Below are 26,577 nucleotides of genomic sequence, written 5' to 3' on the forward strand. Positions count from 1 at the left end.
AAGTAAATATTTTTCAAAGATTTTACATATATCAATCTACTCTAACAAATAAAGCCTATTTTAGGACTTTATTATTTTAGGACACAATAGACAACACTTATGATTATCTGTACTTTACAGACCACACATGCACAGAAAATGACAGTACATTTTAAATCATTTACCACTCAACTAATGTTTTAAAGATTTATGCTCAATTGTTTTACTGAACAATACATATTTTAGTCAAGATACAAAATTAGATCAACTTCCTCCTTAGTTAATTTTAACTTTGTACATTTAAAGTGTTCATGCAGATTTAACTATTAAGTAAAAGTTGATTAGCTTACCAGTCATGTTGCAAAAGAGAAGAAATGGTCCCAGAGGGCCACTTCCATCAGAATCTACATAGTAAAACCCTGAGGTATTTCCTCTGTGTTTATATGCTTCACATGACTGCTCATAGATAGCTGTGGAAAACAAACAAGAAAAGGATCATCATAATGAAAGAATATAAAATAAATCTCTTAAATTTTAGGCTTAGTGTGTACATCACTAGCTAAAGGAAAAGGTAAAATTTGTACTTTAAAACAAAATTAATTCTTTCTAAATAAATTACAAAAATGCTAAGATAGAAAAGAGGAGGTTATATTTTATGATTCTTTTATCACTACACAAAAATGAGATTATTTCATCAGAATAAAAATTCAGCTTAATTTTACATTAAGAAGAACATGCAAAGCAAAGACCTGTATTTAAATGTTAAGCATCTTATAAGTATAATGTGATCCCTTATGACATCCATTTTGGAATTTCTATTTCCAGTATCACCTTGAAATAGCCTAACATTTGAAGCACAATAGTGTAATCTTCTTAAATAAACTGCTGTTGTCCAATAATTATGCAATAGAAACATTTTAAATAAAGTTGTCAGTATATACCTTCTTCACATAAAATAAACTATAGGTAAGTACATTTTTTTCACAGGACAAATATGAGTCACAAAGCTCGTCATCAGCAATTTTCAAAGTAATTTACAAAAGAAATTTAGCTAATGCTGTGTAACAAGAATACCAGATAATTAAAATCAGAGCAAAAGAAATATGTATATGAAATATGCCCACAAGTAGACTCAATGTGCTTTGATCCATAATTGAATATGCTTTAATTATACAAGTATATATTTGCCATGTATAAGGGGGAATGTATATTCTAACACACAGTTGCACATGCACAAACAGACAAACACACAGCAATGGAGGAAAGGAGAAAGCAGTGGGAAAGTCACCACTGGGCAAGAACGAGCAGGTGTGTCTGGCTTACAGCTATGGCAGGTGGCTCCAGTGTAGCCAGTGTTGGTGCAGTTACAATGAAAGGTGCTCCAGGACTGAGAGCATTCACCTCCGTGCTCACAATAGTTAGGCAAACACCTAAAAGAAGGTGAGGAAACAACCACCATTTGTCATCTTTAGATAACATAAAGTGTTGATCATTTACACATAGTCATGTGAAAGAAGGGCATCGACCACAACACGCAAAATCAACTAACACTTCAGATCCTTTAAGCACAGAACTAAACCTTAGAACATTAAATCCACCTGATTTCAGCCAGTTCCCAGATAGCTGTGACTATTTAAATCTTCAATACATCTCACTATGTCAGAGACTTTTATTTTCCATAACATAAACTTGTTTGACATAACACAATATATTATGGAGCCAGGAATATCAACAGCTTACAGGAAATAACTTTTCATCACATGGAATTACTACATTATTTGAACCTTTAAAAGAAAAAAGGAATAGAGAAAGGGAAAGAAAAGGAGTCAGTGGCAAGGAAGGACTTCTTTATTCATTTGGCCTGTAGATCTAGGAATATGGAAGGATATGACACAGACTCACAAGTTCCAGACAGTTTTGGGGTGCTCTAGGGTGCTGAATGGAAGTCATGGGCTTCCATATTATTTTAAATTTTCAACTGTCATACTTAACATCTGTCTACCACAGGGTGATTTACATTAGATGATAATACATTTCTTTCCATCACAATTTGTCTTAGAGAAGCTGGGTTTCAAATAATTGGTTTTTTAAAAGCAATTACTGTACCATGTTAAATGACATTGAACAAAATAAGAGAGTGACAATATTACAGACAGATGTCAAAGCACAAACACTGGGCCTAATGAAGTCTAGATGGACATCAACCACCTTGGTGGGTGACCAGAGACCTCTGTACCCACCACTTCCTAGGAGAATCTTTGTTCTTTCCATTCACATTTGTTGCGTGACTTGTTTCCCAGTTGAACCACCATTACTTAAGTGACTGTACTTGTAAGCTTATTGAATGATCATGGCTGTGGCCCATGCTGTACCCACATAAGTTTCATTCTATAAAACTCCTCCATAAAGTGGGGTCCCCGGGCTACCTACTTGGGACCCCTCCTTCCCCTCAGGAGCTTTCCTATCAATAAATATCTTCCTACTCTTAACTTCAGTTATTCCTAGCCTCATTCTTCGATTTCTAGAGAAGAATAACTTGGTGTATCATACAATTAACAGGTTGGAAGATATAATATTTCATATTTCATCTCTGGTATTATTTCCTGTAACAGTGTCTGATCTGATTCCAAGTTTTTAAGCTATGTAGTCCCCAACATGTACACAGCCCAATTACTAAATAATTCTGCTTATTTACAAGTATTTTAGTTATGTGTATTAATTTTTCATTAATAAATTTTATTGTGTATACAACATGGATGTACATTTGCATAGAGATCATTAAAATGTTACTATAGTGAAGTAAATTAATATATCCATCACAGCTACCCAATCTTTTTTGTTTGTTTTTGTGGTAACAGCAGGTAAAATGTATTTGGTTAACGTGAATCTCAAATATAGTACAGTTTTGTTAAATATAGTTGTACACTATCTCTTTGGATTTGTATCATTTTTCAAAAAGGTTTCTAAGTTATTAGCACACAGATACTTATTAAGTCCTTTGGACCTGAGGTATTAGTATCTTTTGGGTTTAGGGTCACAATCAAAAACTAAGGAGATAACTAGGGCAGCATGGAAGAAAACGTTGGGGAATTTCTGCTCTCCACTCAAACTGCCCTGATGGACTAAGATGGCTTTATTAACCTTCCTCTCAGCATGGCTATATGTTAGATAGTTTTCCTGCTGACTATAGTCCCTGATTTCCTTTCCTTAGAGGGTTCACTTTAGAAAACTTTCAATTTTAGTTTATTTTTTTGTCCCTTGAAGATACAAATCTCCCCGACCTCTTTCCAGTTTTAAAACCAGAAATATCTTCCCTTAAAAAGGCAAAAGTCAGATGGATAGAGCTACTGTTTCCTAGTCACCATGGGAAACAAATGCCTCATTTCCATAAGTACCAATTAACAAACACACTTGACTGATCGCATTGCCATTGTTAAGTCACTTGTTAGGACATAAGCACTCATCAAATCGTTTGGACCAACACCACTTTTTAAATGAAAGTCTCAGGGATATTTTTTGACTGAGAGGCAAAATTATGAGAGAGGTAGGCACCATGAACAAAGAAGTTTGGGAACTTCTCCAGTTAGCACAAATAGCCCTGATTGGATTATTGATGACTTTCAGAATTCAGAATAAATGGTACATTAAAACCAAGGCTTTCACTGCTCTCATTCATTTTAAATTAAAAAACAAACTACAAAACCTGCCAAGAATACATTCATGATGGGATTTTTACCACTCCTTTATTAAAACTAAGGATGGAGACTTAATATTTTGTTTATAAGATCTTTCCAATTTTAACTGAAAATGTTATTGATTGTTTTTCCTGATTATACTAATAGATGTCCACTGTACAGAAAACAAACAACCCAGAAAACAACAAAGAAGAAAGATCACGCACATTCTCCTATATAGAAATTACCACTACACACATATTCACACGTTTATTCATAAATATAATCATAAACTGATACTACTTCACAATCACCTTGTTAAGGATCCAAAAAATACATAATGAGCATATTTCCATGCCCATTAATTTTACATATATTTCAGCATTTTTATAATTTCACAGGAATCCATTCAAAGACTTCATCATGATTTATTTCATTTTTAATCATTTCAAATCAATGGCAACCTAGAAAAAGAGATTTTAAAATATCTAAACAGTAACAATCCTACTTGGGAATCAAATAAGAAAAAATAGAGCAGACCATTCTTAAATAGACTTCAAACCTTGCATTCTTTTTTTAAAGGAGTAGATATAAGTGGTTTTGTCTAAAATCTAAAAGAATTAATCTTTAATTGCTGTGATATATATATATATAATATTTACATAATTTCTATTTGATCTGCTTCCAAAAGTCTGACTTAGTCCCTTTTCCTTGATTCTTGCTAGTCAGACTAGACTTTCTATGTTTTTAAATAAAATGTGAAAGACTGAATTATGGATTTTATTTAAATTCATTATGTGATAATATGTGACTGCTAGTAACCTACAGCATTCACATTCACATTAAAGTACTCATTTTCTCAAAGGTTCTAAACAATTGTATTTTACATTTTTCCCTTGCTAGTCATCCCAATACAAAGTAAGACAATCCATCAACCCATTTTCTCAAGCTTCTAAATCTTTCCCTTGGACATTTCCATTATTATTTTCATTGTTCATGAACTTGAACAAATGCATATGTCAACATATCTAAACCTGAAGTGATGGGAAAGAATTTGATTTGGCCTGATTCCCTCTCCATTGAAATTTATGTTTCAAAAGACTTACAGGTGTGTACAGTGTAAAATCTAGCTGCAATTAATGGCATTGAAGTAAAATCTATATAACATTATTATATTTAGGGACATTAAATTACCTATAGGTCCTAGGACAATGGAGAGCACTGGAAATCAAATCTGACATCTTTTTGCAAACCTACAACTGATAAGAACTAATCCCCCAACCTACTCCGCATGCCACCTCCCCAAAACACCATGCCTTCAGTTCTGCAGGACATAGACTAGCACCATGATCTTCAAATCAACTGGAATAAACCCTATGTGTGACACAAAGGAGAAGGAAGGAGAGCAGTTTTACAGTGCTCTGTGGAGAAGAGGAAAGGGAGAAGAGGGCTGTGAGGCTGCAGCCTGGAGGGAGGACAATGATGGGCCTGGATGGAAGATGGTCTAAGGGAGGATCAAGAGCAGAGCCCAAGGACCAGGCAATGGAGCTGAACTGGCATGGAAGCATGATGGAGTCCCAGGACAGGGACCTAGAAAGTGTGGAGGTGGCAGACACCATTACACAGCAGCCTCTTAGTTCTTCTCAGGACTCTTTGCAGCCTGAGTGTCATTTGAGACCAGACACACGTGATACCCTCTGCCTTCCTAGGCTCAGGGAAGGGTTAGTGATGTTAATGGCTGAGATAGTCACCTCCCCAATCAATTAATATTCTTTAAAAGTTGATATGTAAAAGTATACTTAGTTTGGGTCCAAGTACCTGTAACACCTATCACCCACCACCACCCCCAGTTAGGTTTCCCTCCCAGAGGTGAGGACCAGGAGAGCAGCTCTCCCTGCAGTTCTGCCCTTGGCCTCTGCTTCAGCTGGAGTCCCTGATTCAGGACCATCCCCATGCATGTCAACAAACCAAGAGGAGGGCTTCTAGATGAATATGTGTGTGTGTGTGTGTGTGTGTGTGTGTGTGTGTGTGTGTAAGCAAGGCATGGGTACGTCAGAAACTTTGAATGCCCTTGTGTATTCTTGTGTGATATGTGTGTGCACATGTGTGCATGTATGTGAGTTTGCCTGAGTTATATAAATGCATGTAAGGATTACATGTGAGTATGGAAGGAACTTTTGTACATGGAACATATTATTGTGCAAATATGGGAGAGAGACTTGTGCAATGCCTACATGGGTAGATATGTGTAGAGAGCATTGCAAATACTTGTGTGAATGTGAGTACATGTGTGTTTGTATGCACACTGTTGTGTGTAGGTCTGATCCTGCTTAAAGTCAATTACAGTAAAAAAAAAAAAAAGAAGAAAGGGCTGAATTGTTTAAGTTCCTGACATATTTTAATATGTTTTTAATGTTACTGCTTGTTTTTAATTATAATTTATTAAACCATTCATTATGTTTATTATGCACGGATGAAATATTAGCCATCATAAATGCTAACTTGCATCCTGCTAGGCTATAGGATGTGGCAGGCAAACATTTCAGGGAAGCTTCTTGTCTGTGGGGCTGGGCTCTGCTGTGCCTCAGCCATGTCATCTTAACCAGCTTAAGCTCTCTGTGCATTTACTTCCATCTTCCTAAGAAAAAAATACTACTGAGAACAGGTTTCAAGGATTTTGTAAAGATTGGCTTAAACACTCATTTATGTTCAGTGCTAAGCATAGGGCCTGGTCTACAGATTTTCTTAAATCTGTAATGGCTGTGACATTCCACTGAACTCAATAATTAAATTTAGCAGCCTTGGTTATAATGTGTGACTGGTAAGATTACTTCACTACAGTTGCCTATGCCTACCCACAGTTTGAAACTATTATTAACTGTTATTATTTTACAAGTTGCCTGTCCTCTACAATTAACACCAAACCTTGCCTTGCTATGCCCTACACTGATGCTTTACTGAATCCATGGGCATCCTTACACCTTGATTGTTACTGTGGCCCAAGCATTTCCAGGAGATGGCCCTCCTTGGGTTCCTGCAGAGATGATAGTGAAAGGTTGTGAAAGGTGCACAGTAGAATAGGTGCCAGGTAAATAAGTTCTCTAGTCTCTAAAGATACTGTTCAACTGTGAGGGCAGCAAAAGCACTGAGGTCTCTGATTTATTGGCACCTGATGATTAATTATACTGTTGGGGCACCTTAATCTATTGAGTTTAATGACATGTTTTGATACATCTATATCCATGTAAAATTATGTCAGCATCAACATCTTTTGAGGATTGGTAGCATGTGTACATATAATTAACATGATCACATGTTATCTTAGATACTTTCTTGTTGCTGAGACAAAATACCTGAAACCTACAAATTAAAAGAGGAAAGGTTTATTACATTTCACAATGTGTAGAGGTTTCAGGCATTAGTCAGATGGTTTCAAAGCAGGGTGGCATGGCAGAAGGGTATCACAGAGGAGGAACAGTCCATAGCAATGCAGGCAATAGGCAGCAAGTAATAAGCCTGCCTTCCATGTTTTCCTTTATATTTCATCCAGGGTAGGACTTTGCATTACCCATACCCAATACAATGTGAACCCAATCAGAGGACAAATCTAGCTATCACACCCTTAATCCATATTCACACACCCTTAATTCACATTTATACACCCTAGATCCAGCCATCTCCCAAAAGCTCCACCTATGAGCACATGAGGCTTTGGGGAGACATCTAAAAACAAGCCATAACACATGTCTTTATCTAAATTTTGTCATTTGAAATATATACTGCAGCTGTATTTTTCTTATTTCTCATGTAAATAAAATCCACTTCCTGTGGAACAGATGGCAGGGAGAGAATAAATGTTCATTTTATATATAAATTTTAATCTACAACCAAACATTTGGATAGGTTAAAGTAAACAAGTGAGATTGTTCTTACCTATCTGAGATGCCACAAGAGTCTATCTGAAGGTCACTGAAGTTCCCAAGCGACCCTTGCTGAACTGAAATCAGATCTACCACTTCTTTACTGATGGAAATAAGTCTCATGCATCCCTGGAATCTTCCAAGTGGGCTTTTGCACTTTGATGCAAAGCTCTTTTCAGGGCAACCTGATAAAAATTAAAAAAAGCATAACCAAGACACAATGTAATAATGGGGGATTCAGGATCATAGAATAATTCAGTAACGAAAAAATAAAAGAAACAAGACTTTTGATTAACTTTTGCATTAAAGGAGAAGAAATAAACCCACTGCAGTTATTATTACCTGGATCTAAATTACAGTTTGCAATTCATAAGGTCTTTATTGTCATCAGATTCACAGGAAGTCACTAGTGTTATAATAATTATGTACAAGTATAGGAGTTTGATGCAAATTTTAGAAATTACATATTAGATTGAGTCCTAATATGGTGGCCAATAATATCAAGTTATATACAAGTTAAACCTGGGAATATAGCTTTTTTAGACTGAAAAGCTAAGAGCATAAAGGATGAAAACGTGCACAGTATGAAATAAAAGACAAAACAGTATTGATGAAATGTCTTTGTATTTAAATCTAACTACCTGAAAAAGGAGATAAATTGACCTGGAATAAAATTTCCAACTATTTATTGAATTAAATATTTTTCCTATACATGTAAAAGCCATACATACATGCACTTTAATAAATACAAATGCCTAAATGTCAAAATATTTCACAGTTTGATTTTATTTATTGTTTTCCTCATAAAAGATTGTTCCCTTTATATTGATTTTTTTCTAAAATGTAAGAATGGTTGTAATTATTTTCATAATAAAGAAATATAATATTAACCATTACTGTCTAAGTTTAATGGTGTTCTAAATGTTTATCCAAGTGAAATAAATAATTTTACACAGTATGAACACATACATTATACTTACGTATTTTTCATTAATCTTTCTTTGCTGCTATGGTTGTCAACCACTATTACAATTGCAAAGAATATGAAACAAGTCAACAACTTCTTAATTCCTATATAATCCATGCAAGTTTTCTACCTGGGAATTTCCATTATAATTAAATATTTTGACTGAGGATATTTCTCCTTACTTCTTCGTATTCCCAACAAAATACACTTACTTGGCAAGTAAAATCCAGTATTATTTAAAACTATCAGGCATATTGAAATATTCTCTTTTGAACTAATGGAGACTTTGAAGTTTCAAATTTAATATATCAAAAAAGTTATCAAAGTTTTTGGAGTATTTATTTATGCACAATAATACACAAATTACCATTACTTAAAATTCTTCTATACTATAGGACAGAATTACCATAACCTTGATATTTTTTCTAGATTACTTATTAACCAATCAAGAATATCAAGATAATAATAGAAAGGATAATAGTTCAATCATATTTGGGGGCACCTATCATACGCCAGCCATTTGCTAATTTCATTTTCTTCAGTGTTTCTTGACACATCTCAAAACTATTTCAGAATAAATCAAATTGAGAAATGTACCCATAGGAAACAAAACTAAGCAAACTTAGAGTCATAAGGAATGGTCATGAAACTGTACGGAAAGCACAGGGTCAGATCATGAGGTAATTCATATTCTGAACTGCCATGTTCAGTAAGCAAGAAATTCTAAGAACAGAGAAGAGTTCAACCAGGTTAGGCTCATTAGTGTGTGTTAAGAGGCAGCCACGAGTTAATATAATGCAATACCAGAGAAAAGTTCAGCACTGAACCCATTTGAGATGAAAGTTCTAAAATAGGAAGATTTCTGAAGAATATTTAATGCTGAATTAATGGATGGATCCATTACCAGAGGCAGTCAGCATGTTAAACACCTCTGAAGATGACAGATAAATTATCACTCTATGTCACTGTGCCAGAAGTGAGATGTCGGGTTAGACTTCATGGTAGTGTAGCCTGGTCAGTGGATAGAAAATGCTTGCTTTACACCAGGGAGGAGGAATGTGAGAATTCTGCACCTCGTTTAGTAACCCTAACTTGCGCTGCATGGTGTGTTACACACAGCACAAAGATTCCACAGGGGAATTACAGAAATTAGACACTCAGCCATCCTCCATCTGGAGAAGACAGATTTAAAATCTGTAATTTATAAGCGATAAAACCTGAGCACAATGCACCATAGTGCAGTCGGAATTTTTGAAAGGCACTCATTCAAGGAAGGGAAAAAGTTAAAAAGCATAAAGTGATGGATGAACAGTGAATGCTTTGTGTGGCAGGCACAGAGTGCTCCTGGTCCCTGTTTAGCTCTGTCTTCCCACATGACAGCCACTCTCAATACTGGCAGGAAGTGGAGATCTAATCCTGGATGTTGGAACAGTCAGACCCTTTGCAGTAGGGCATTTCGGCCAGGTGAGACTGCCTGTATTCTGATAAGATAGCTGGAAATGTGAGGCTGAATTCAGAGACGGGCAAAGGAGAACTGATGGGCAGTGTCTCAAAACATGGAATTTTCTTTTTTACTTGAAGATAATCTGTCTGAAGAATTAAAAACCTGAAAACTGCTTTCCACCTGATAAAATAAATCCCAGCCATGAAAAGACTCTCATCCACACAGAACAAAAGATTTTCTATGGTAACCAACTGCTGAAGTTTGCCCAGGACTTTGGTGAAGGATGCATGACTTGCAGCTCTAACCTGGAAGAATCCCTCATCCACTGCCAATTCCACCCACAAAATCAGGGGCTCTGTGCCGGTCTGTATTTTAGAGGGTGCTAATCTAAGCTTCCTCCAGATATTCTTTTGCTCATCCCCTAGGAAGCCTCATGGGGAGAGATAATATGCCCACTTAGAACCCTCTCCCCTGAATATCCCAGAATTCCTAGCCCCAAAGGCCTAAGTGGATTTCCAAAAAGATGGATCTTCTCAATTGGTTTCTTGAGACACAAGGCTGGTCCCAATCTTGAAAATATTAAGGTAGCCTGAATTTTGCAGGGCATGTATTAAAAAGCCTTGGAGTTGGAATGTTAATGGGGAAACTACTACAGTATATCTTTTAGGAACATCTTCACGGAGGTAAAATTGTAAAGAAGCAGAAAAGGAGAATAAACTACAAATTGAAGAGAGTGCTTACCTGGGGAGATCAAAGGTCAGGATCCTAGAGGAACACACATGGATTGATAATATACTCTTTCTTAGGCAGAGGTATGCATGTAAAGATGTGTAATTAAAAGAACTATTAGCACACCTTAAAATGAACTAGTGATGCAAGTTAAGAATAATACATGACACTGGATAAGGCAGAGACAAGAACTCTGTAGGTCTGTGTGAATATTCAAAAAGTCTAAAACTATCCAAAATATTTTAAAATAATATAGTATATATGAATCAAAATAAAAAGAATTGCAGAGTGTACATGTGATTTCACTGTAACATTTCAATATGAATAAAAGCAATCACTAGAGAAAAAAACTACACAAAGTAGCTAAGTATTGCTAAATCTGAAAGTGAAGACCTTAAAATTTTTTGAGTTATGTCCCTACTTTCATGATTTATAAATACTTTTATCCAGTCTTCTATTTTGTATTTTGTATCATTTAACAGAATGGCTGTTTTTTATTCCTTCTTATCTCTTTTTGTGCTTCTAAATCTTTTCCTTTGAAATGAGAACTCTTGGTTAAGTTGTTCTATATATCTTATTATTGATTAAAACAATGTGTTCTTATGGATTGCCATAAAATCAGTCATATATTCTGAAACAACCTGGTTCAGAAATGAACAAATCTTAGTAAAGGAAGCAATTATATCTTTTAAAATTGTAGATCTATACTGCCTTTTATGGTAAGATTGTGCAAGATTTGTTATTGTTATTTTCATTTGTGTGTGTGTGTGTGTGTGTGTGTGTGTGGTGTGCTAGGAATTGAACCCAGGAGCTTTGCACTGAGGTATATTGCCAGCCCCTTTTTTCTTTTTTATTTTATGATAGGGTCTCACTAAGACCCTAAGCTGAGTTGGACTCAAACTTGCAGCCCTCCCACCTCAGCCTCTTGCAGTACAAGGATTACAAGTGTACTCCACTATCCTTTGCTCATTTGCTTTTTAAATTCTGGTGAACTGATTCATAGGCTATGCACTCACTGTCAATTCTTAGACAATAATTTGTATTTTATTAGTGAATAATGAAGATTAGGTGACTTCACTCAAATTAAAAATGATTTTAGACAGAAGCAAGTATTAAATGCAGTGTAACAATACAAAAATGATAATATAAGAAACACACATATGTTGAAGAGAAATGTCTTACAACTAACAATTGTAACACTGCATTTTTAATGACAAAGAACATTTTGTTTTCATTTTCCAGTGACAGGTATTCATTCCCATTTCTCAAGTTTTCTTTTCCAAGCTTTCAGTCCAATCAGCCCACATCCATGAGATGGGTAAAGGATTCATTCTTTCTTGTTCTCAAAGGGAAATGGCCTGATGTTGAAGATTAATGTCCTGATTTCATCAAGTGTATCAGTGCGTTATTGCTTAGCAAAGAGAAGAGATTGCTATGGCTAATTAAGTTAAATTGTTTGTGCAATGGCATAATATTGTCCTGCACTGGGCAGTGGGAAAGTAACAAGGATGCTCCAGAGGAGCTAAAAGGTGTGATTGGAAAGATACTGCAATAAAATCAATCAATAAAACCAGAAGACAATGTATAAGGGCCATTTAACATTAGAAAATATAACAAGGCTTCAAGGTAAGAACTGAAGAAGGTGGCCTACTTAAAATAAATCTCATTACAGAAATCATAAACATAACTAAGTTCACCTTGTAGAAACGCATTTTAGAATATGATTTGTCATCTTGATCCTCTCAGCATTTCTGTGTTTAAAGTGAGAAATTATTCCTTAGTATTAACATGGATTAAAGCATAAGGACTTCCCTAAGACACAGGAATGGCAAATGAAAGTATGGTCCAGTTGCCCCTGTGGCCTGATTCTTTTTCTTACCTCCAAAATAATAAGTGCCACCTGAATAAATCTCGGTCCCCGGCAGAGGAGAAGCAGAGGTCACATGGCCATCCACCATCAGACTCAGGTGATTCTTTTTTGCGTATAAGGCAATGGAATGCCACTGTCCATCATTCAATCCCACACCTGGGGAGAGAAGCTCAGTTAGAAGAGAGCGCTCAGCTGACTATAGTACTTATGCCTACAGCAGTCCCGCCCTGATCTGTGAGTTACAATCCAAGACCCCTAGTGGATGTCTAGATATACTGTTTTTTCCTATTCATACATACCTATGATAACACTTAATTTGTAAGTTAGGCAGAGTAAAAGATTATTAACAACAGTAACATAATAATTGTAGCAATTTACTATAATAAAAATGACTTAAAGCTCATGAGTTATTTATTTCTGCAATTTTCTACTTATTATTTTCAGACGGTGATTGACCTCAGGTAATTGAAACCATGAGGAGGAAAAAAAACACAGATAAGGGAGACTATTGTATAATAAAAAAGAAACAAAGGGCTGGGGATTTAGCTCAGTGATGCTGCCACCTGCCTAGCAAACGCAAGGACCCAAGTTTGATCCCTGGTACCAAAAACAAGGAAGAGAGGAAAGGGAGCCAAGTGGGAAATCAGTGCCTTTATGTACAAAAATGGTACATTATTATCTTCCCATCTTAAGGCCTCAATAGAGAGTACAAAATTTCCAGACCTAAACTACTCGGAATGGTTAAAATATTTCCATTATTTGGCATAGAAACAAATTTTCATCTTCCATCCATATAATTTACTTCTTGGTGGGAGGGGTTTAGGAAGAGTATAGCTATTTCACCAAATTCCAGGTTATACTAAATACTGTTGTGTAGTCACCTCTTAAGATATTATAGTAGAATATTTAGCAAACAATTTTCGGAGCAAAGAATTTAAGTTGCCCTAGGCACATGTTCCTACTGAGGTCAAATGACAATGCTGTACTTTACTGTTTCAGCTTTCAGATTGTAAATATGTTTTGGAAAAATTTGTACCTGATTCCGTTGTTTAAGTGGCCCCCACGGATAGGCATGAAGGGGTGTTGAGTGTTCCTATGTGCAAGAAGGCTGTGATGTGTCTTTTGGAGAGAATACACATATTCTATAATCTTAGTTCAGACAGGAGTCAGCATGTTCTTGACCATAAGTGCAAAGTTAGAATCAACAATATAGTGCATACTAAATATGGTGTTTTTCAATAAAGCATATATAGATATAGTTATACACTGATTGTTCAAAAATTTTTTGTGAACACAGCTTCACAGAAACTAATCCTGTTTCCTTTACAAGTAATGGTTCAGGATTCCCTAATTTAGTGTTCATAGGGCCTTTATAGAACATAACGATCACAAGTAATGAGTGGGAATCAGCTGTGTGTCTACATATGTATACATATCTATCCCCCCATTCAAATAATATTCTTTACCTTTATTTAAAGTTACTATTATAAAGAAATTAAGGTACTCTTATCAACTGTAAACAATCATCTCTAGTCTTTCCTAAGGCAACTTTAGTGTTAGGAATCCCTGAGGTGGCAGGCCCTTTCAACTGTAAAGAGAATCATGTCCATCAAGAGCTCTTTGATGGAATTCCAAGCAGAGATTCAGAGTGTAAGTCTCTCTGTTGTGGATTCACCTGTGAGGTTTACACCCACTGATTGCTCGCTTACCTTTGCATGATTCTGCAGATGAAATTAGTAAACATATATATAAGTACTGTGTTCAGCCCAAAGAGCCTCTTTTCTGCTATTATATGCAATTTCTTTATTCCCCTGGGCTAGTTTCTACAGCAAGCTTTCAGATAAAAAAGACATCAAAGTTCCCATAGGTGATTTTTTTCCCCCTGAATGTATTTAACACAAATGTAGCTCGGGTATAGAAGCTCACTTTACAGAACATCCATGATGAGGAAAAGGCCCAACTCACCGAGATCCAGCTCTGGTTTGGTGTGTGAAAGATAATGAAGGAGACTTGAAAACTGATAAAGGAATGTGAGTTAGATACTTTAAAACACATTTTCTAAGAGTGTACTCTAAATAGACAATGGAATAGAGTTATATAATCCCTGAGGTGTAATATTGGACTAAAATAAGTCAAATGTCCCCAATTTGTCCTCAGAGCTTCCTTCAGGAGGGTACACATGCTCCTATGTGCAGCCTTCCTTCCCACCCTGCCCCGCCTGTCCCCTACTTTGTTTTCAAAGCATGGATGTGCCCTGTGTCCTCAGCTCTTCCTTGTCACTTCACCCTAGCCTCTCCATTGACCATGGGAAGTGTTTCTCAAACTTACCAATAGTCATGAACGTGTCATTCCCCCATCTATTGCAGACTGATACTTTCATAAAATATGATAACAATGAATGACCAAAAACTTACATTGCAAAGACATGTAAAATACTGATCGTATTGTAATAATATCTTTTTGCTGTAACAGTTTCTAAAAGCTTAATCTGAATTTTTATACTTGTGATGGATCAGTATTTCCCTGAGCCAGTGCTGGCCTGGGAACCACGCAGTGTGTGGCAGTGCTCTGCCCAACTGGTCCTGAGGCACATGACAGGATTCAGTCAGGGGCTTGGGAGGCCTTGGGAATAATACTGCCAAAACAGGAGCCAACTTAGACTAAGGACAAAAGGCCACCAGAGCAGCCCACTCTGTAATTTGACATAGTTAAGTGTATCCATGTAACCAGGTAGCAGTTTATAAACTTGCACTCTGTTACAGAGAAATCCTCAGAAAACTATTTTCTAGCATCATTTGCAATAGACATCATTTGCCTCTGAAAACTTACTACCTGTCAATGGAATTTATTATTCAAATTAAAGTATCTAACTTATTTCAAATAACTCTGCATAAATTTAAACCAGATTCTATATTCTTTGTAAGTAAACAATTCATTTTCACGTCCATGTTTGACTAGAAGTGAGCCCCCTTTGCTACACTACGGTGAAGCAGGAAAAAGAGATAGAACAATTACAGAACTTGTGCTGTTTTCTTCTGTCTGGTATTAGGTAACTAAATGCTAATTCTGTTCACTGTATTCATAACTCTTGGGTCTGGGGAGGGAGTATATTGTGGTATAACAGTAGAACCATAATAATAATTTTATTGAACTATTATTTATAACAGGTACCTTGTGCTTTCTATGGATCACATCATCCTTATTATCTTCTTGTTAAATATAGAGGATGTGAGGGCCAGAGAAGATAACAACTACCAAGGTGGCTTCTAGCTGGTAGTGGTGCTTCTGATTTTAGCGAGTAAAAACAAAACCAAGTTGACTCCCAAATCCCTGCTCTTCACCTGCAAGGTAAATGGCCCCCTTATGTTTTTTGCTCATGTCAAACAATTAACTTTGAGAAAGAGAAAAGCAGCCCTGGACTGGCCAACCGCTATCAAGGATGCTTGTGCTATGAAAGGCTGCCTGGCACCCAGAGCCAGGCCTTGGCATTGTCCTTAGAAACCTCTTGGGACACCAACATTGGGCATGGCCACTTACCCTGTGACTAGGACTATTCCATAATCTTGTGTAAACATAGACAAAAGTGAGTCTATTGCATATACCATAAAAATACCAAAATTTTCACTCTTCTGGATAATATAAATGACTACTAGGTTTTTTGTTTTGTTTTGCTTTTTGGTGTGCCAGTTATATCCACTATCTTACTAGGTAAGATTTACAAAAATAACTAATCTTAGAATAACCCACACTTTCTGACAGAGTTTAATTTACAGCAATTGTTTGCTACCTTGAAACTTCCCCAAAATCAGTGAACATAACCCAAACTCCTGTAATAAGTTATTCTTTTTTTTTCATTAAGTTTATTGGTACATTTTAGGTATAAAATATAATGTCATTCTTATATGTCTTAAACCTGTGCACTGAGACAAATGCTGTGGTTGCTGCATGTGTGTTCCTCTTGTTGCAAGCAATAAAACTGACGTGTTCAAACTCCAGATGTGTTCCATACAGTCTTTGGCTAGAAAACACTGACGACTACAAAGGGAAAACAGGAGTAATAAATGGAAGTGTTTGCAGTTGCAGATAGTAGGAGAGGATATGACTGTAGAGCAGAACATGAAGACACACACACACATACACAATTTTATCTGTCTATCTATCTACTCTCCCTCTATCCCTCCATTTCTCTGGTTCAAACCACATAAACACACAAAATACAGCAGGAGGAAAAAGTTTAAATATGCTCTCCTGTACATTATCCCTGGTATGGTCCTAAATTGCTAAAAAATACTATGACAGCTTAGCTGCCATCACTCTCTCAAAAGATTAAAATAGGCATCTAGAAAGTATGATGTACAAGGTAAAAATTAGCTTGCTGCTCAGGGCAGGTTCTCTGTAAAGGTACAAAAGGCAGTTATACATAGGTCATCATTCAAGGAACAACCAAAGACTTGTCCTTTTCCAAATATATTTCAGTGCTCTGAAAGCACTAAAAATTCCTCTATCTACTAACTGTAGTCACTAACCAGAGTTAAGGACCCAGATCACTAGATAGCTCTTGTCAAGATGAAAATATGGAGGTTGTTAGTTCCCATCGCTTTAGTGGAAAGCAGGAGTTTAAAGGGGGATAAGTTTATAGTCTGCAAGGTAGGAAGAGTCCAACGGTGAACAGAAGGAAGGGGTGATTAAAACATGGCTTCTCCTGGGGAAGGCAAGCGAGAGTGCTGCTCCATCATTGCCAGGGCCACAAGAATCCCAAAAGCCCAGTCAGTGAAAAATGCAGAAACAGATCGCATCCTGCAAGCCTGACTCAGCCGGGCCCTGAGTTGGGAAAGGGTCTTGTTCACAACCCTGATTTTCACCATTAGGCAAAAGCTGCAGCAGAAATGCTAAAATCCTAGCAGAAACCTCAAATTTTACAATTAAATACTTGTGTTTTAAATAGAAGACAAATAACGGCACTGTTCACCTGAGTCCTTGATGCAGGATGAATGGGTTTTTTTTTTCTTTGACGTCCATAAAGGTGACAAGGAATGAAAATATTTTGTATCATGAAGAATTTTAGAATACTGCTAATATGTTTCATGATTTAAGATAATACAATATCATTAATATCTCAAAAATGACTTAGGCTGACGTAATATTTTTGAATTATTCCAAATCACAATTTGTAAAACTGTACATTAAATAATGAACCTAATAATTTAAAACATTTGAATATTTCAGTTCTTTCTCAATGTAATTTAATTTTTCCATTGTGAAAGACAAAAAACATCATTGAGTTTTTCAAACTTTTAAAATTAGTAATTTATATACTCAGTAGCCATGAAAAGTTAAGGCACCCTTCTGTAAAGGAAGGATTTAGTATAGTATAGTACCAACCTACAATAAGTACATGACTTTCTTTAAAGTCATTATGACAATGACTTTAATTATCAAACACTCTACAAGTGCAGTACAAGTGAAAAGTTTTGGCCTATGGGAGAACAACCTGACCACTCACCCAAATACCATATAAGTAACTTATTTGCATATGCAAAATATACTTGCTTCAGTAAAATTAGCAAAAAAAATTAATGTTTTGGAAAAATGAAAGAAGAGACAGTTGGTAAGTAAAAGCTGACTACTATTATCTGAAGTATAACAATTTTGCTGTATTGACATTCATACTTCATAGGCTCATTGTTAGCTATGGAAATAATCACATGAAATCATATATCATAAAATATTATATTGTGCATGAATTTAAACATCCATTTAGATATCTTAGGCACTTGGGGTATTATATAGAGAGTTAAACCTAGTAATTTATTAACTATACATTCCTGTAAAGTGGTTAGAAATGAACTTGCTTCACAGGGTGACTACAATAGCTTTGGATTGAAGCAATTTCTTTAAAATGTTGAAAATTAGGTTATGAATATAATCACCTCAGAGAATGTCAAATATATCACAATAAACTACACATTAATGGCAAGTTTACATTTTTAGACCCTCCTTTTAGGGGCCTATTAATTATTAATATGACCCTGATTAATTTATTTCCTTTCGTCAAGCCCACAAATCTACCACATTTTGAGCATTACATAAAATGTCATAGCATAGTACCCACTAAAACTCATAATTAATATTGAAGTTTCTGTTCCTATATTTAAACTGAAGCGATATATTAACAACCAAAAGATGCATAAAGAAAAGACATTTGTGCATCCACTTTTATACTTGTTTTCTTATTAATTTTCAACTGTCTCTTAACTACTTTACCCTCCAAGTCATAATGTATGAATATTTTGCCATAGTTCATATAGAGAAGCAATACAATGGCATCTTTAAATTGTATTTAAAGATCATTTATTAAATTAATGTAGCAATTTATCCCAATGTGACCTCTAGTTGCCGAGCTTGAATGCTATTCTATATATGTAAAAATGTGATGAGCTCCCTTGTTGAGAACTATATAATTTTAATGAAGAGACAAAAATATCCCTCACTCAAAGCACTGACCTAAATTGGACATTAATTTTTTAGACACTCACATCATCACTTTAATTATATTACTTCTAATCATTAAAATGATACCATATTGCCTAAAAGCGGAGAGCATTCCAACCGCTGGCCCAAATGAGTAACTTTGCATACATCTTTGCATCTTCCCAAATGTATGCAAGTCTTCATAAACTACAACAGCAAGTAATGTTAACTTGGCTAAATATGTAATTTTACATTCGATATTAATATAGTGATATATAAATCCCAGAAAGATGTGAGACAATAGCTATGTTTGTCAAAGTCAAGTTTTCCATTGAAAGATATTCAGTTAACTTATTGGGCTATTTCAAGATCTTTCACATTTTTTTCCAAAACACATTTCCTGTGGATATGCTAATGGTTTGTCTGAGTGGGAGAGAGGGTCATAGGAGAAAGTTTCTCTTCCTCCACTGCTATCATGCTGGTTAATAAGAATTGCAAACATTGGGATCATATTTAAAAGGAAACTGGAATCAAGTTCCTCTAAGGAAGAGGACTGATAATCTTATTAACTCAAGTATCTATTTGTTAAACAAATGTTAATTTTTTGGTTATGCATAAAAATTGTGGAGAAGGGATATGGAGATAATGAAATCTTTCAAATCCATATGCTTTGCCTGGGGGACTACATTTATTACCTGCTGTGATGTCACTGGGTAATTTTCCTGGTGGATGGAGATTCAGCTTAAGTCTTCCATCACTGAGCAAGAGGAGCAGACCCCCAGAAACGAGCTGTAGTTCACTGAAAAGCAGAAGTCCTGCCTTATTCCAGGTGCGAAATTGAAAACTAACCGAAATCTCATCGTCTCTGGCAAAGGTTGACAGTGCTAAGTAACTTCTGGAGCTCAGGAAAGTAAGAGGCACAGACTGTGGTTGTGAACAAGAAAATGACACATTTCCCTGAGGATAAAGTAGAAGAAAGATTTCAGCGTGTTATTCATGTCCCATTAGTAATGGAATTTGAAATATTCATGAATGGTGCTTATCAATCTCCCTTGATCTTCAATTTTCAACAACATTTTCCTACCACCATGAAAATTCAAATCCTGGGCATATATTGTATGTTAAAGGTTCTTCACCTACTTTCTTTGGTCATTTCCTCATTTCTCAGCTTTAATATAGATTTGAAAAACCAATGAGATAAACCATTAAAAGAATACACATTGGAAGGAAAACTCATGGTCTTGGTCAAACAAAATTATTTGACTATATTATGATTCTATTAAAAATGAGTTAACTTTTATTGTCAGCCATTATTGTGTTCCAGTGAATGAAACAACAAAAGCTAAAGAGAAAACAATGCTAACTTGGGTACTAACCCATAGTATGTAAGTAATTATAAGACTATCAAACCCAGTGGAAAAGAAAACATGTCACTCACTGCAGTTTGGCCTTGTGCTTCAATGGACAGCTGCTTGCTGCTCTACAAGCAGCATAACTTCTTGCCAAGGAAGTATGGGTGCATTTTCTGGAAATCCATTTTTTAGATGAAACACATAGACATATCTATCTGTAATATTTTTATTTTCCTTTTAAATTATTTTCTCTTTCATAAAAAACCTACTTCAAAATCTTGCCGATGTTATGATCATAAAAGTACCACCAATTCAGAGAGAATTTGGAATGAAATACTTCTCTAGTAATAAATATTTTGATGTGCGTTGGGATTTTTCTAATGCAACATGAGCTTAAATTTACATATTTTGAATTTTAAGCAATGAAAGAAATTCATTAAAATCAATTTAGACTAGCTTTCTATTATCAAATTGGTACAGCTGGAAATTATATTTTCCAAAATTTTCTTCTTTGTATCCTCTTTGAGGTAAACACTAGCTTTTTGCTCGGAGGGATTCTGGGGTTTATGCACAATGAAGGATCTGCTGGTTTATCCCACTGAGATGGGGCTTTATGCCTCTGTCTTGCTCTCCTCCACTCCACCTTCTCTTTTTTCCAAAGGCTGAGTCCTCTGAGGTCAGATTTGCCCCCTCAGATGATTGGCTAGGGATCCCCAAGAGCAATGTTTCCCCAGGGGCCACAGGTCCCAGAGACCCTTCAGAAAACTTCCTCCATAGGCTGGAAATGCTCTACCAAGTCTAACCTGTCTATGAGAACTATGGCTGCAGGCAGAATGAGTGGCTTTTCTCATCTTCCACCTTCCTCTGCCAGACCTTCACTTCCACATTCCTCTAGCAATGCTAAGATCCAAGTCCTAGGAGAGATCCCCCAATGTGCACAGTGGCTCTGCTTCCCTGACTGAACAATGATCACTAGTTAGCTTTAATTCTGCCACACTTCCATAGACCAGAACATACTGCAGCCTGAGCAACACTACTATTTTGACAAAATGGAAGATGCAGCGTTGTAACAGCCAATTCATTTTATTTGTTATAAGTGACCATGGCAAAATACAAGTTTTTTCCAATATATTTCTAATAGACATGCATGTTATTTGATTCTGGAAACTGTATGCTCGTTTGGGGAGTTGGTTTGGGAATATCTTATTAAGAAAATTACAGAGCAAAACGAAATTAGCCTCCTGGGAGTAATAATACCACAACAAAATTAAAATATCTACTGTTAAAAATAACTGCTTTACTTCATATAAGAGTAAAATTATGTTCTGTGAATTATAATTCCTTTAAATAGAATTAATCTCTTTTACGTATATTGCCAATCAGAGAAAGAATTTAAATACAAACAATCTCTAAAATGTCATATCATATAGGAAACTAAAATGAAGCAATTGTATTGCAGAAATACTTGTATTTTTACTCATTCCATCATATGAAGACTCTTACCATAATGATGATCTGTGGTTTTTGTTTCTTGGCCAAATCAATGATATCCACTCCGTTATAATAGAGATTTTCTAAACATCCATGGAAATTGTTATGTGAGAATGACACCGATTTTGAAGGTGCTGAAATCCCTCCAAAGCTGATCTTAGAAAGAAAAGTGGCATCAATAATATTGTTTAGTGATTTTATGATAATCTGCTTAAATAAGTATGATTAGCAACTATAGTTGTAATCATCATATACAGATCAAGTTTTCATCAACATACACTGAAAAAAATTAAGGCACAATTTTAAAACAAATTTATATGCATTCAGTCTTCATTTACAGTAGAGCTTGATTATCCATACAAGTTGTTAATCACATCTGGCTTTGATATTTATTGCTTGATGAAGAAAAAAATACTTTATATCCATGGTAAAACTTGACCTATTTAATACTGTAACTAATTATGACATTTTATTTTGAGTAAATTTTTAGCACACATTGGTATCTGTGTGTTTGAACCAATTGTTAATGAGTTAATTAATGTTTGTTGCTACACTCTACCCTATAAATAAATCTTCACTGCTCAGGAACACACTGTAACACAAAGCAATCATGCAACTCATCCTATATGTGCTAGGGTTAATGAAAGCTCTCTGTGGGGAACTTTTCTGTCTATGAAGAGCTGTGGCTGCATATTTCAGGTAAAGGATGATCCCATGCCATAATAATAAATTTACATATTGTGAGGAAGATGAAGCCTCAGGCACCACCTGCCAGCCCAAACCTGCTACTGTGAGTTAGGCCACACTGGGAAATGCCTTGCCAGCCTTGTGATTTACTGTAAAGGTGGGTTCTCTGGAGCATATTTTCTGCTGTGAAATTAAACCACATACACATCCGAATATCTGTATTAATTGAAATGTAACCATCACACCTCATAATCGAGATCCAGGTAACTGAATTCTCCCTGGGTATGGAAATGATGCCTGTGCTCGTCCACTGTGAAGTTGACCTGCTTGCCCAAATGCTGGATGAGCACAGAATGCCAGTGCTGATCATCCAGCAGGCTGCCCAGGGTGAGATTGACCAGAGGGTGAGTGGAGAGCAGTTTAGCTGCACCTGAGAAGAGAGAAAAATAAAAACAGCATTATTCCCAGTTAAAAGAAAAAAAAAGTTTCCCTTTTGTGGACCAGCATCTTTCACAATAACTGCAATGCCCTTTCATGCATCCCATCTCAAACACTGGTGTGGATTTACCTGAAGTTTGAACGTAATGATCCCTCAACCTTGCTGTAATTTCTTCCACTGTTAATTCTTTTTATTATTATTACCCATTGCATGCTCATTTTCTATGTAAATTTTATCTTTGCTACAACATCATTATTTTTACTACTGCAATATTTTTCAATGACCCATCTCTTTCTTTACGACGCTAGAAAATAGCTATATAGCTTTATCAAAGCTGTGGGGGGAAATCCACTGAGTCCATATACAATTTACAAAATGTGAACCATTTTAACATGAAAGAGCAATAAATATTGACACGAAAAAGCATATAGTCAGGGCCGGGGATTTAGCTCAGCGGTGCTGCCGCCTGCGTCACAAGCGTAAGGTCCTGAGTTCGATCCCCGGAACCAAAAAAAAAAAAAAGGAAAAAGCATATAGTCAAGCCCTTAAATCTGAAAAGAAGGTACCTATATATTTCTAAAAGCTTTAAAAGTATAGTTAACTAAGTGATAAGTAACCAGATTTTCAAACATTTCCTCAAATAGTTTTACCTGAATTAATAAGTAGAAAGAGTTTTCCTCTTTTTAATTCCAGCGTGATATGATCACCACTTGGCCCTGCTCTGTGGAGTAGAATCCCATCACTCTGCATGGTTTTAAACTTCAAGGAAATAATATCTTTTACTGGGCTCAGGGATTTTTGATCAAATCTGTACAGAAGGGAACTTTTTCCATCAAGATCAATCACCTCTGATCCTAGAGACAAAGATATTAGAAGTCATTCTAAGGCTAGATATGCTTTTCATTAAAGCATTTTACATGTGTATGTGGCTCTGTGTATTAAATATGACTCCTCAGCATCTCATTCTCTATTGAAACCCAGGAAAGATTCCATTTTAGTCTTTACTAACTTTTAAAAAGTTAAAAATCTATAACTACATTTTAAAGTGTATACTTAATTTTCTCTATATTATTCAAAGCTATTTCTTCTCAAGCCACAAAAAAATAGAAAATTAGTTAAAAGATTCTAATTAATACACATAAAATAACTGTATATTTCATGATCAATATTTTTAACAATGTTTTTGAAATGTTGAAATTAAATGTTTTGGGGGGCTCTGGAAAAAAAGTGATTTGATGTTTCAAAATTCTTTCTATATAAGAGATCCACACACAAATTACATGCATAGTCTAGACATAAAATACTACTTCAAGCACACATTATACTGAGCTTTGTGTTTTGTCTTATTATATCATTTTCATGGCTAAATGATAGTATTTAAGGACAGTGCTACTTCATGCCTTCTCCAGGGTGATGTTGGAAAGGCATTAACTTAATGATATTGTAAGGTTTATTCCACTGCATTTGTGTCATAACTGTGACACTGACATGTTTTTCAGCTTTCTGACAGTGTCTTACCTACTCATTGTCAAGATCACTCTTATTCAGTTCATCTGAAAAAAGATGTCATGTTACACCAGTAATATAAAGTACATCTGTCAAAATCAGATGCACCCTGAACAAGGGACCCGAAGAAGAACTGATAATACTCAGAAGTTATGGCAGTATTTTCTACATTTTCCTAAAGATTCTTTCTAAGTCAATTGTCCTTGAGAGTACATTTACGTAATAAATGAAGATGTTAAAGAAACGCACTCTAATATGAAGCTATTTTTCAACTGGTAAGCTGACTTCTGATTAACAAAATTATATTACAGCTTCCTCATTGCCTTTCATTTGATAAAATTAATACAGCTACTTATATGCCCAAATATGTATTTCATTCAGAATATCCATCCTGTTTTGGAAACCATTGATAACCACCACCACCCCAAATTTTTTCAACTATTTTATGCAGTTATCTTTTGAAAATTCAGAGATTTGATCTTTTTACATCATGCTAATGCACTTATAAAGAATTCATTCACTGAGTATACAGGAATAAACTTCGCATTCTTTAGAAAAAATAATATTAACCCAACAATTATTCCTTGTTACACAGCTGAATGAATGTTCACAATAAAAACATGATTCTGCATCAAATACAAATGATGTGTTCTATGATTATTAGATTATAATAAATTAAGAAGAATTTCAGTAAGACAGACTTTTAAATGCTGACACATTTGGAGCAATGCAGTTGTTTCCGAGCTAATGTATCGCTTAAAGGCAACCATCACAGTAATGATTTTATTTTAGACGAAGACAATTTTTGGAATTAGCTACGGAGAGATTTTTTTTCCCCATAAAATTTTAGCCTATGTTACTTTTGCCCACTATTTCTTTTTTCTCTTTTTTAAAAATTATTGTTATTATTACATTTTAATGATCATATTCATCTTCTGTGGCACCTAAACCTTTTGGGCTTGGAATATTTCCATCAGCAAAATAGGGTAGTGAAATAGATATTGGACAAGTGAGGCCTAAAGCAAAAGTACATTGTTTCATCCTACAACCGAAGCCACTTGCCATCTCTGATTCTTACCCACTTTATACTTAACAGGGATATCACTATGCAACTAGATGAATATAATCAAGAAAAATTTATTCAGCTCATCTTGTTTGAGGTATTGTGCTGAGTTCATGTGGTAAACCTGCCTTCATGTAGCTCAGACTCAGAAAAGATGGACAATATCTAGCAAGTGAGCAAATAAGTTCATAAAACCATTATGGATTGGAACAGACCTTTGAATCAGGAAGTATGACCCCGTGATAAGGTTGTTAATAAAGGTCTCTCTCAGGTCTCAAGTCTAGAACCCTCATCTTAGTAATCTCATTACTTGCTACAGTCTTCAAGTTCTATAACTTGTCTGCATAAACTACTTTGTTCTTGGAACATTAAGAGGCCTACACAATTCTCACAATATGGCCCCAGTCATTGTTATGAAAGAAAGTTTTGAGGATTGCTGAGAAATGACAGTGATGGGAGTTAATCCAATGCTCAGGGGCCAGGGATTTAGTTCAGTGGTTCCGCTGCCTGCTTTGAAAGCACAAGGACCCAAGTTTGATCCCCGGTACCAAAAAAAAAAAAAAAGTTAAAAATGGTGAGTTACAAAAAAAAAAAAAATTCAAAATAGGGGACTGGGGATTTAGCTCAGTGGTTCTGCCACCTGCCTTGCAAGCACAAGGTCCCGAGTTCAATCCCTGGTACCAAAAAAAAAAAAAAAAAAAGAATTAATCCAATGCTCAGAATTAAGTGAGGTGGGCTTTCCTCGAAGAAAGGAGCCTGAAAGTACAGAAGGAGGGAAATCAACACTTCGGCTACCATCACATCATAGATTTCATGAGCCCACAAATAATGTCCCTCAGGGTGAAAAGCTCAGTATAATTCAGAATGTGAGTACATTATCAGTACACAAAGAAATCAAGTAACATACACATAACATGTAGATATAAATTCTTATAAAATAAATAATAATTATGGGTGATTCCTAACAATATCAGTTTAGATAGAA

The 26,577-nt window shown here is 35.5% G+C and overlaps 1 protein-coding gene across 5 annotated transcripts in view; it reads right to left on the reverse strand.

The window, feature by feature from the left end:
* Cntnap4 (contactin associated protein family member 4) overlaps positions 1 to 26,577 on the reverse strand; it is a 307,565-nt gene that overhangs the window by 118,659 nt on the left and 162,329 nt on the right. For 4 of the 5 annotated variants that reach the window (XM_087204279.1, XM_004842822.3, XM_087204283.1 and 1 more), the window contains 8 exons: positions 23,674 to 23,877; positions 22,830 to 23,014; positions 21,910 to 22,053; positions 19,750 to 20,011; positions 12,593 to 12,739; positions 7,587 to 7,758; positions 1,303 to 1,409; positions 330 to 449 (listed from right to left, as the gene is read on the reverse strand). In XM_087204279.1, coding sequence (XP_087060405.1) covers positions 330 to 449; positions 1,303 to 1,409; positions 7,587 to 7,758; positions 12,593 to 12,739; positions 19,750 to 20,011; positions 21,910 to 22,053; positions 22,830 to 23,014; positions 23,674 to 23,877 — 1,341 coding nt within the window. The remainder of the gene's footprint in view (positions 1 to 329; positions 450 to 1,302; positions 1,410 to 7,586; positions 7,759 to 12,592; positions 12,740 to 19,749; positions 20,012 to 21,909; positions 22,054 to 22,829; positions 23,015 to 23,673; positions 23,878 to 26,577) is intronic. The other variant, XM_087204275.1, reaches the window with a different exon arrangement.

Source organism: Heterocephalus glaber, unplaced genomic scaffold (assembly GCF_053883595.1).
Source record: "Heterocephalus glaber isolate CG9 unplaced genomic scaffold, H.glaber_assembly_v1.0 deba00000071, whole genome shotgun sequence".
NCBI classification, from domain to species: Eukaryota; Metazoa; Chordata; class Mammalia; order Rodentia; family Bathyergidae; genus Heterocephalus; species Heterocephalus glaber.